Source organism: Zonotrichia leucophrys, chromosome Z, assembly GCF_028769735.1.
Source record: "Zonotrichia leucophrys gambelii isolate GWCS_2022_RI chromosome Z, RI_Zleu_2.0, whole genome shotgun sequence".
NCBI lineage: Eukaryota > Metazoa > Chordata > Aves > Passeriformes > Passerellidae > Zonotrichia > Zonotrichia leucophrys.
The window spans coordinates 7,656,954-7,669,418 of NC_088200.1; the positions used below are offsets into that span (position 1 = coordinate 7,656,954).

The 12,465-nt window shown below is 43.8% G+C and overlaps 1 protein-coding gene across 1 annotated transcript in view; it reads left to right on the forward strand.

Moving 5' to 3' along the window:
• The first annotated feature begins 506 nt into the window (after positions 1–506).
• Positions 507–12,465, forward strand: part of UBE2R2 (ubiquitin conjugating enzyme E2 R2) — a 51,569-nt gene continuing 39,610 nt past the window's right edge. Inside the window, exon 1 of the mRNA XM_064735708.1 lies at positions 507–828. Within this exon, the coding sequence (XP_064591778.1) occupies positions 652–828 (177 nt within the window). The 5' untranslated portion in view covers positions 507–651. The remainder of the gene's footprint in view (positions 829–12,465) is intronic.

Below are 12,465 nucleotides of genomic sequence, written 5' to 3' on the forward strand. Positions count from 1 at the left end.
AGGTCTCAAGCTGCGCCAGGGAAGGCATAAGGTGGACATGAGGAAGAATTTCTTTACAGAAAGGGTCATCATGCATTGGAATGAGCTGCCCAGGGAGGTGATGGGGCCATTGTCTCTGGAGTTTAAAGAAAGACTGGACATGGCACTCAGTGGTGGTGTTGGGTCATAGGTTGGATTATGGTGCTGTCACAGATCTCTTCCAAAAGACTCGATGCTGTGATTTTGTAACCCTCCGCTACACCATAACCCTGCGTCTCCCCACTTCAACCCCGGACTCCCGGGCGGCCACAGCGCCGGCGAGCGCGGCCCCTTTAAGGGCACGCGGCGGGGGGCGTGGCGCGCGGCAGCGCGTGCGGCGGGGCGTGGCCTCGGACGAGGCGGGGCGTGGCCTGGCTGTGCGCCGGGGCACGGCCGGGCGTGCGGCGGGGGCGTGGCCCGGGGGCGCGGGGGGCGCGGCTAACGGAGCGGCGGGGGCGGGGCCGGCGCGGCGCGCTGAGGTCAGCGCGAGCGGCGCCGTCACAAAAGGAAGTGGCGGCGGCGGGGCCGTCAGCGCGGGGAGGGGCGGGGGCGGCACCGGCACCACCGGCACCGGGACCACCGGGAGCGGCACCGGGAGCGAGGAGGCGGCCGCGGCGGGGGCCGCGCCGCGCCATGGCCCAGCAGCAGATGAGCAGCTCGCAGAAGGCGCTGATGCTGGAGCTGAAGTCGCTGCAGGAGGAGCCGGTCGAGGGCTTCCGCATCACCCTGGTCGACGAGTCCGACCTCTACAACTGGGAGGTGGCGATCTTCGGGCCCCCCAACACGCTCTACGAGGGCGGGTACTTCAAGGTACGGGCCTTTCCCCCGCGGCGCGGGCCGCGGTGTGGGGCTGGGCCGGGGCCGGGCCTGCGGGAGGGGGCACGGGCACGGCCTGGGCAGAGGGGGAGCCGCGCCACGGCCGCCGCTGCGCTGCCGATCTGCTCCCCTAGCCCCAGAGAGCCTCCCGGGGAACCTCGGCCCGGCGTGAGAGTTCTCCCCTTCCGCCCCGGGTTGCCCCCTGGGCTCTGCTCTGTGTGTATTTCACAGAATTGTTACGGTTGGGAGGGACCTCTGGAGATCATCTAGTCCCGTATTTCCACATCCTTTTAGTACCTGACGGGACCTTAGAGCAAAGATGGGGCAAGACTATTTACAAGAGCGTTTAGGGACAGAACAAGGGGGAATAGGTTCAAACTCAAAGAGAGTATGTTTAGCTTAGATATTATGGCGAAATTGTTCATTGTGAGGGGGTTGAGGCACTGGCACAGCTTGCCCACAGAAGTTGTGGATTCCCCATCCCTGGAAGTGCTCAAGGCCAGGTTGGATGGGGCTCTGAGCAACCTGGAATAGTGGAGGCTATCCCTGCCCATGGCAGAGGGGTTGGAACTAGATCATCTTCAAGGTCCCTTCCAACCCAAACGTTTTATGATTCTGGGATATTTATTTCAAAGTAAGGGGCTTCCAAGCCATCCGTTGATAGCTTCACTCATTGATGGCTAATTCAGGGTAAAGGCAGTGTTTTCCTCAGGACTCCGTGGGCTTCAGGGCTATTTGACACAATTTTTTTTCTACTCCTGTGTTCTTCCTCTCCACACTTTAAGAAGGCAGCCTTCAAAGGGCTGCAGCAACACGTAATGGGTGAAGGTAGATTCAATTCCTTTCTCAGCCTTCCTGTTAATACAAAAAAACTTTTGTGGTTGCTATTTCCACTCTTGTGAATACAGCAAATAAGAAATCTGGCACAGCCGTCTCAGAAAAGAACTGAAGGGAGTGTACTTAAATTATCAAAACAACTGGAGGAGGGGGAGTTGCACTTCTTTCTTAAAACAGGCAATTGGAAAACCTTTGTTCCTGCAGAAGATGTGTGGCACAGGCACACTCCTGTATGCTTGATGTCTGCTTGATCTCTGGCAAAATATTGTCCCCATGAGCTTGCTTCTCCCAGCAGTTAACTGTTTTAGTTGTGGCTCCTGCATCTCCCATTTCATGCCCTTTGGCTTCTCTCAGACTGAAAAAAAAAATTGGATGATGTCTTTGCTTGACTAACATGCACCTTCAGTGCCTCTTGGTCTGGTCAAGGTTTAAGAGCTTTGTTCCACAAAACCAAAATAACCTGTAGCTTGGGGAATAAAAGATTTGAGTCATGTTCAGTTTGGCCTCATTGTTTGGAAGTAAAGGAAGGCTTTGGCAAAAGACTTGCCTTTTGTAATGAGTTGGCCGGCTTACTCACATAGGTGTGATAGGTGTATTCTTAGACTCACCTCCATTATTACTTATTCAGGAAGTCGCTGGAGCCTTTAGTTGGTAACAGTGTCATCTTTACATCCGAATGGTCTGGTGACCTCTTCCTGCACTTAAATTACTCATCCATTTTTTGTCAAAGAAACCATGACTGATCGAAATAGTTTTGTTTGGTTGGGGAGCTCTCTGGACTGCATATTTGCAGTTGTTCCTGGAAAGAAGCTGAAGCTGCCTGAGAAGTAATTTGGGATGTGTGTGAACAAGTGTAGATTTAGGCAAGGCTCCCAGTTGCCTTACCTCAGCACTATCATTGGGTTTTTGGGTATTTGATGTCCTTGAATTGCTGTGCCTTTCTTCTAAATTCTTTTGACCAGCCCTGTGATGGTAGTTTTGAGCGTGGGAAGATGAGGTCTCATGATGCTTCCACCCATCCCCAGCAGTGGGATTCTGTGCAAGTGCCATGGCTGAAATCTCTTGTGTGTTGTTTCTGTCTCATCTTTCCTCCATGAGGAGCCCTGCATGGAGGATTTTTGTGTCTGGTCTTTGGTTATGCATCTTGACTTCTGAGACACAGAAGAAAGAATCCTGTGAGAAGTGATACTCTTGGCTCTCTTTGTCTTAGGTCTTCACATGTGTTAGACTCTACTTATGGAAAAATTTGGAGATAAAAATAATACCCTAACATTATTTGATGGGTGACTCCTGCAATATATTAATTGTATGTGCTTGTCTAAACTAGTGCTCACCTTGCATGTGTTTCATTTTCTGTATTTATTAACTTGATGGAATATTTAGCTTCATCTTGTTTTGTGTTTTCAGTTTAGTAAGGTTAGGAAAGTGGGATTAGAAAGATGCAGTTACAGGATGTAACTTTTTCAACTTAGTGGCAGTGGGAATTGTGTTCCACTAGAAGTATAGTTTAACAGCAGGAACTTGAGGCAAAGTACACAGGCTTCTAGTTAAGCTAGAGCACAAATACTTCAAGGAAAACTTGTGGTTAAGGTGACTTTAATAAAGAAAGTGTTAGTGATGTTGATTGGGAAATGCTATTGCTTGATTTGTGCTTTGGGAGCTCTTAGAGGTGGTCACATCAACTTTTGGCACCTTGTTTTTTCTTGGAGAGGTACCGCCTTTCTTTCTGGGTTGTTGGAGTAGTAGAATAAACTGAAATGAGAGATGTGCTCTCTCTGCACCTCCTTGACAGAAGCTACTGTGTAAAGCTGGTTCAACAGATTCTGGTTTCAGCTGCAAGTCCTTTAGCTCTAACATCTGATAAACTGAAGCAGAGAATAAGTCCCCTTGAATGTTTGTTTAAATGGTAGGTTGCCAACATGCTGGCTATAATAAAGCCAGGGACTTCTTAAAAATTCAAGTGCAGTGTCTAAGCATATTTTATCAGCTAATATAGCATGCCCAGATCTGCTGCAGTGCTTCAGGGTTTAGGACTGCCATCTAGATTGGCCTCCAGGAGCAACAGCTACATTAATAGCAGCTTGTATCAGCAAGGGAACATGCAGCTGCCCCCCACCCCATTCATGTGAGCAGCTGAAGGTGGACATCTGAAGTGAATTAACATCAACCTTTGTCTTACCTGGTTGACAATATGGATATCCCAGTCACAGCCCCATCAATGAAGAATTATTATATTATTCAGTCATACTGTATAGCTTTGTAAGGTATTGAGCAACCTTAAAGTTCTTGACTACCATCCTCAAGGAAGGAGTTGAGCTATTCCATGGACTGGTTAGCTCTCTTCTTTGCTGGCAGGGGAAAAACAGTTCAGGGACAGTGATGTTAAGTCCTTCAAAGAGGTTGTGATAAGATCAAATATCTGTCCCTCAGCTGCTGGCAGTAAGAAATTGCCAGTTTGACTTAAAGTTCTAGCAGAATCACTTTTGTTGGGCCACAGGTATTGAACTACACTAGGTGAAATTGGTTTTGTTCCCAGACTCACTCACAAAGTGTAAAGGTGAAGTGTGGGTAGAGCTTGTTGTCTAAAGTGCTGCTTACATCTGATTCACTTGCTGAGTTTTTTGAGCGACAAAGGGAAGATTTTTCTCAGAATGAAGTGCTTTGTGTCCAGGTCACAGATAGTGACAATTGCTTCTTTCTTAGCTCAGCTTTGAAGGACATGGTGTGATGAGTTGGGTCTTTAGATCAGATTCCACTGGGCTGTGTGGTAGTTCTGGATTGCTCTGGAAGTGATGGAAATATGTCTGGTTTTGCAGGCAGTGCCTGAGCAGCAGTGAACCAGAATGTGCCACAATCTGCAGAACTAATTGTGATCAGTTCATCAATGCCACCTTTATGCCATAGGCATCTTCAGTTCATCCGGGAGGGTGCTTTGCTACAATGCAGAACTTCTTCATCTTTAATTTTGGCATCTGATACATAAATGGGGATGGCCACAAGAAAGGTTATTATGCTGTAATCTGGTGCTGATAGATACTAGGTGGTCTAGATCTCAATGGCTGAGGGCTGTGCCTGGTGAAATCTTTACCATCTCAGGTGACCATTCTTCCCTATCTTGAAATCCAGTGTCTTTCTTTAATGCTTGAGTCTTCAGGGCCTGGAGATTGATGAACCTCTGCCCAGTGCTTTGATTGAACAGTGGATACTTGCAGGACTATTAAAAAGTGTTTCCTGATGGCTTGCTTGAAGTCCTGAATGTTTGGTGCAATTGTACCTTAGCAAGAGAGGTTTTAATTGTTTTGAGAAAGACAGGGTCTTCTGATTTTTTTAGTTGCATGGTATTGCAGTTGTGCTGAGAACCAGGGTTTCAGGGAAGATACAAGTGAAAAATTATACAAATAGAAACTTCATTAGTGCTGCTCAGAAGCATGATTTGACCAAGCACACTGTGTCAAGAAGCGTGTTTAATGTAGACAAAAAGTCAATATTAAAAACTCCTTCAGAGGTGATTCAGACTGGGTAAATTAAAATGAATATACCTAGCATGAAAGGAAACAAGAAAAATTAACTACATTGTTAAAAGTTACTGTTTCATAGTTCTTAAGGCAGTTTTATTTCATAAGGTACTTTTCCTACTTGAAGGAACAAGCCTTGACACATGAGTTGGAAGGGGAGAAAAACACCAAGCATTATGATTAGTTTTGTCAAGTAATTTAGGGTCTAAATACTTGTCAAGGCATTGTTATCCGTGCTTTTTGTAACTCATTAGCCCTGTGCTGTATAGAGTTCTGTATTGTATCTCAGCTTCTTCCAGGTGATTTGATTTCAAAGTAACTTGCAAAATGTGTTAAGATTTCAGAGCAGGAAATAGATGGAGAATCAATCAGTTACCAATAACTGATGGCAAAAATGAACACCATGTTTAAAAGTTTGGTGTTGTAGTCTACTTCTTGTGACGCTTAAAATTAGGCAAACAGAAGTTTTCTAAGCACTTAGAATTATACAACTGATAGAACATTTAATTACTCAAAAATATCCTTAATACCAGGGTGAAAATGTGAGGTACTCTCAATACAAAAACTGCCTTCTGTGGGCTTCTGCATTGCAAGGTCCTGCAGAGTTTCTCTCTGTGTATTCTGTTGCCCTTAGGTACCATTGATGCTAATGAGCAGTGGTTGGGTATTGCAGGTGAATGGGGCCCTGCTTGCTCCAGGTCTATGGAGCTCCTGTTCAGTCTCAAAAGCCAAGGACCCTCTAAGCTGTCAGCAGGCAGGGAAGCAAAAGACTTCTTCCCGTGTTGGTTCATGGATCAAAAGCTCAGATACGGTCCCAGACTCTCAAGCCTGGGGAATACCCCATTGCTCCTCACTCTGCTGTTGCAGACGGGTTTTCTGGTGGCTGTGCCTCTGGACTGCACACACTACTCATCCATCCTGTAACCTGCTCTGGACATCAGTGTATCCTCAGGAGGAGATGGTGACAGCTATCCCCCAGTCCTTTCCCTAGGGATCCTCTGATCCAGGTGGGACTGTGGTGTGTGCTGAGAAGTTCAGGTAGTGGTTTCCAGTTCTGGTACTGCCTTAACATTGTTGTACAGCAAGAGGAGAGCTGTAGCACAGCCCAACTCTTCCATTCCATTAGAGTAAAACAGAAAAGTATCCATATCAGTAAACTGAGCACTGTTCATTTGCCTAATTTTTGTTCAGTGGTCCTTTGATAAGGTAAAATAGAACTTGAGTTTTAGGGGTTTTTTCTCAGGTAACAATGCATGGAACTTTGCCTCTTTTTGTCTGTCTGTTCAAGAGATAGTAACTAAAAATGTGTAGACTTATATGTGGTTCATATTATAGAAATTAATGGAAAGTTTTGACTATATAGTGTTAGAAGAGTGGGGTTTTAAAAATTTTTTGTGTATAAATCCTTTAGATCCAGTATTGCAGTGATGTTGTCAGAGTGTCTGAGGCTTTTACACATCTGTAACTTTTCAAAACTCAAACATGTTTTTACCTTGCTGTTTCTGAAGTCACTCTTATGCTGGAGAGCCTTGCTATTTTACATGTTAATATATCCACACAGGGTACCTTCTCTTTAATAGCTCTTTAGATCAGCTATACAATGCTTGTTTTGCATCTGGAGGGTAGGGAATGTCAGGAAAAAATGCTTGCAGAACCTTAACTCTGATCTTTGATGTGCAGTTTTGTTGTGTGGCTTTTGGCGTGTTCATCAGGTGTTCAGGGTAATTAATAGTAGGGGCTAAATGATGGAGGTTTTATGCTGAACTTCAATGTAGCAGAGTTCAAGTTGGAAATGTCACAGTTACACATTGTCTGCAGTGTGGATGGACTAGAGATGACGTGACTCATAAATACAGCTGCTCTTTTGATTTGGGCTGCGTGTGATCAGATGTGTACATACACACATGCATGTACACAAAACTAGTCAGCTATTTCCAGAATGCTGATTCATTTTTAGACTTAGTGTTTTTATCCACCGCTATGGGTTAGGGGAATTGAAGTTAATCTTGCTAAGCTTTTGTGGTGGTGACTTGCTGAGAATGTCCCATCTCACCAGGCCAGTTTGATAGTAATAACTTTGGCATTGTGTACCCACCTTTGAAGCACGAGTAGCCAAGAGTAACTAAATTGATTGATTGATTTCCTGTTGTCACAGTTGCTGAAATATTTAAAATGCATTTGCCCAAAGTGGCTTACAAAGAGAAGAAAAATGAGAGCTAGTAAATTACTGTGTGTTTAGGATATTTTGGAATCTTGCTTGACTTGAAGAAATGTGACCTCAAGACTTCCTGGGTGTTCATTTTAAATTGAAGCTTCTACCCAGAGAACAACAAGAACATAAAGGGGCTGAATGTTAAATGGGTGACACTTGGAGGCATCATAGTATTTGTGGTTTAGAAAGAGAAGGCTGCCTGGCAGGCAGGCTGTACCTTACTACTTAAGGTTTCAGCACTAAAAGCATGACATGTTCCTTTTGGACTGTTTTGTTGTGTTAAAAATTGTGCAGGTAATTTTGATATTCAGGTTAATATGTTTTGTTTGAGAAATCCTAGTTGATAGTAGTAAGGACATGTTTGCAGTAGCTTTGTGACTCTTCTTGTAGTTACATATCCCAGTTAAGTATTTAAAATATATGTTTTAATGTTCATTGTAGCAAATTATTTTAAGAGGTTAAGATACAAAACCCTCTGCTATGGTTTGAAATGGTGCAAGGACCAGTGTTTAGTCAGTTGTATCACTTGGGTCAATTTTTGAGTGATAGACACTTGTCCATTGTGCTAAAATTCTTTGGTTTTAAATTAATCTTCATACATCTCTGCAGCTAGAAATCTTTCGCTGTCAGACCTAGGTAAAAGCTGAAATAATATTCTTTTTTGCAGTACCCTCTTTGGCCTTGTCAAAACAAAAGCCATGCAATGGAGTAGCTCTGACTTACAATACATTCTCTGAATACACATTTGTTCTTGCATGAAGTCTGCTTGTATAAGCCCCTTATTCATGGGTGTAAACCACACTGGTGTGCAAGTGTTTGCTTATCTTGGCTAGAGAAACTATCTGTAAAAGCACTCACCTTTATTAAAAGAATGGGCTTCTTATAATGTATTGAAGAAAACTGAATTTCATCTCTGTGCTCCCAGCTACTTCTCTGCAAAAGAGTAACTGGACCCACATCTGGTAGTTGACTAGCTTTCAGCAGTGCATTAAGCAGTATAACTTGAGAGGCTGACATCTCTTCTGTACTTTTTAAGTATCTTGTAGCTATTATCTAAATCCCTTCTAATTTGTCATTCATGTGGTAACAAAATTCCCCTACCCAGATGCTTCAGATGAAGGTGCATGGTACTTTTTGTTTAAAGTGAAAAGAAAAAGCCTAGTCTTTTCTTAATGATATTGCCACTTCAGTGGGATCTCTGCCTAACCTCATTTTTTATTGCTGTGTCCATGTTACTCAAAATGCTAAGTAAGAAATATGTTGAGACGCAGTTCTTACTGAAAACTTATTGTTTAATTTCAGTGGATGATGGTAATGTTTCTTCTCTTGTGTAGTTCTCAGAGTTTCTTGAGTCAACCACAGCCATGTTTAAACAATTGACTGTAGAGGACCTGTTGCTACTTTTTTTTTTTTTTTTAAAGCACTTCTAAATTAACCTAGGCATTTTATAGTGCTATATTATCTCCACTGGAGCATATAAAAATGAAAATTTTGAGACCTACTTATGGAATGATTTCCATTTCTCAGTCTCTGCCAGAAACCTGAAAGCTTATGTCCTTCAAAATTTTACTAATATACTTCCTGTGAAGTTTAACTGATTTTCTTTTTTTTCATGCTGGTTGCAGTCTTTGATTTGTGTGGATGAAGCTTGGCTGGCTTTGGCCTGAAGTACAACAGTAGTGGCACTACTGGGAAAAACTAGGTAGGTAGGGTAGACTTGATTGAGACTGTGGACATTTGGGGTTTTGAATTTTGAAACTGGCTGTATTATTGAATATTTTTTGATACTGAAGATGGTTTTGGCCTTCAGAGGTTTATGGACAGACTCACAAGGGGCTAAAAAGCAGATCTGGAGATCAGTTCTAAATTGCAGTAATAGCTAAGTATGTGGTCTTGTACCCATATCATCCATAACTGTACTCCGTTTGGAAAGAGATTGGAGTTGTACCAGCTGCCACTAAGGAGAGATGGGGTAAGAATTCTGCTGGTCTTGGCCACTGTCTTCTCAGTGTTATGAAATGAGCCTGGGTTCTGTTGCTGTTAGAGGTGATACTCCAATTTCACAGATTCAAGGCATCTGCTTAATGTTCAGCTTGGATAAATGACTGTTAATTTTCACCCAACTTGCAGGCTTATCCCACAGCTACTAAGTAGTTATTCACTTTTTTTTCACGTCTCTAATGTAAGTGATGTACTTCTGCTTGGCCTCTTCAACCAGGGACCATATTTTGCCTGCAGAAAACAGCTAAGTAACCTGCTGGTGGTCAACAAAAGCCCTGAGAAGCCGTGGTGGGGTGGCTGCTATAGGTGTGTGGTACCTTCCTCTGCCAGGGAGGTTCCTGCTGGGAGTTGTGGATGTATTCCTGAATAGCGAAATCATTCGGATCAGATTGGGGTAAGGATAATGAGTAACAATCCTAAAGCACAGCATTGCCTGTTCCTGTGCCTCAAGGGGATGCCTGTGAAATGTCACGTGGGCATGTCTTCAGCATGTGCACCACGCCTGGGGTCTCACCTGCTGTCCAGGCAGCTAATACCGCATCCTGTGGGATCAGCTGTGTTTGTGCAATGACAGAGGCATGGAGGAAGGCTCTGGTATGCTTGGCCACAAAAGAATTGTCATTGTCATGCCACCAGGCCTCTTTATTTGTCTTGGAATCCCTTGGAATTCAAGCCCACCTCAGGCATCTCCCTCTTCCTTCAACTCTTCCTAAACTGGAATAACTGTACTTGAGTCATGATTGCAGGCTCACATGAGGTCACCACATGTGACTTGTTTGGTGCTCCTGGTGTCTCTGCCTTGTTCAGTTTCATCTTGTCCCCTGCAGCTGCCAGCTTTGCTGAGCATGAGGATGACTTTCACCTCCTTAGAAACAGAATTGTTAAGGTTGGAAAAAACCTCTAAGATCAAGTCCAACCACCAGCCTAGCACCCACCACCCTGTTCACCACTAAACCATGTCCACAAGTACCACATCTGTGCTTTTTTCCAAGAGAATGGTGAAGTATTTTTGACCTGGCTGCATCTAACCTGTACTAACTAAGATGGCTGGTGTCTGCTTTTAAAACAAAAATTTTGCTTAGAGCCTCTAAGTTATACTAGAAAGTATAATCTAGGAAAGCTTTAGCTGGAGGTCAGTTCTGTTGTATCTTTAACTCTTTCATGCTCCAGTTTATTTTAGATTGTGTAGCTTTTTGTTCAGATTACATTAGTTCATAACTGGGTTTATAATTAAGTTTTGAAGTTTCTCTTTCTTTCCTTTTCTTTCGAAGTACAGAACAGTGACTTCTGCGCTCTAGAAAGAATGTTTCACAGAATCATTTAGGTTGGAAAAGACCTCTGAGATCAAGACCAACCTGACCATGGCACTGAGTGCCACGTCCAGTTTGCTTAAACAGCTTCAGGAACAGTGACTCCACCATCTCCCTGGGCAGTCCTTTTCAATGTCTAACCACCATTTCTGTGAAGTTGTTCTTCCTAATGTCCAGGCTAAGCTTCCCTTGGTGTAGCTTAAGACTGTGTCCTTTTGTCCTTTTACTGGTTGTCTTGGAGAAGAGCCTGACCCCCACCTGGCTACACCCTCCTGTCAGGCAGTAGTAGAGAGTGATAAGGTCACCCCAAGCCTCCTTTTGTCCAGGCTAACCACCCCCAGCTCCCTCAGCCATTTCTCATAGGACTTCCCTTCTATACCCTTCACCAGCTTCACTGACCTGTGAACCTGCTCCAGCACCTCGATGTTCTTCCTGTACTGAGGGGCCCAGAACTAGAGACAGCCCTTAAGTGTGGCCTCACCAGTGCCAAGTACAGGGGGAACAAACTGGAGCAAACTCTGTGTAACTGGTGGGTTTTATATGGTTGTCATCTAAACTCTATACAGGATCTCTTTCTAGTAAAAAAATACTATGAAGGAGGTGTTTTATGGAAGAGGAACATGAAGGGGTTAAGAGAAATCAGTTTCTTCCAAGAAAAGTTTGTGTCTATTCCCAGATGCTTTTATGGCCAACCAAACATCTTCTGCTAGGTAGCAGCCAATGAGCCTTCTTTGGCGCATGTTTAGCTGAGCTTTATGTGGTAAAACTAGTAAATATTGCTGTGCCACATTTGCTATGAATGCAGATCACTACAATGTGATGTCAGACTGGGTGAAAGGGATGCAAAGGCCAGAATCCATTATCTGTTAGGCCCTTTGTGTGGGTGAAGCACAGCACTTGTCCAGAATAGTCTCTGGATGCTGCACAAACACGATGAGAGAGCACCCGTAGTGACCGTAAAAGGTGCTCCTGTGAAGGACCCTGGGCTTGCATTGAAGGATCCCTGTAGACACATAGGAATTTTATAAAATGTTCTTTGACAAGAGTAAGAGTAATTTAGTGAATAGAGACTAAGCCTTCTATCTGGTTCATATTCATTATTCTGGATAAATTAACGCCTTTATGTAAAATATGTATATCTTATAATAGCATAATTGACTAAATCTGTAGGTAGAAAGTGTTTTGCTTTTTATAAATAACTCATGGGAGAGCTTTCTTCCAAGACAAATTGGACATATATGTTTACAAGTACAGTATTTAATTTTGGAATAGCTGAAGAAATTAAGTGAATAGATTTCAGGCTCCTCAAGCACAAAAGCAAAGAAATTTTTTTTTCAATAAGAACTTCTACTTATTCCTGGTTTTTAAAAATAAAAGCCTGAGCAGTTTCTTGAAGCACCCCAGCACAGAACCTGATGTACTGACAAGTCACACTCCTCTGCACAGACTTTGTCCGTGAGGCAGCTGCGGCAATTCTCTAAGTGCAAAAAATAAAGCTGGGGTTGTGTAACTTAACCTGGGGGAGGAGGGGGACATTCCTGGTGCTGAAGAGAAAGCCATCAAGTCAGAGCCTGGGTATGTAGGCTTGTGAGATGTATGCTATGCAGACTTCGCAAATAAATCTCAGAGTGTATTGTGGAGAATCTGGGTAAACTTCTCATTGGAGGAGGCAAAGTTATCCCTTGCCTTGCCTCATCATTTGAAATGTCAGAGGGACCTGCGCAGAGTTCGAAGCCTGTAGTAACTTGTGAAAAAC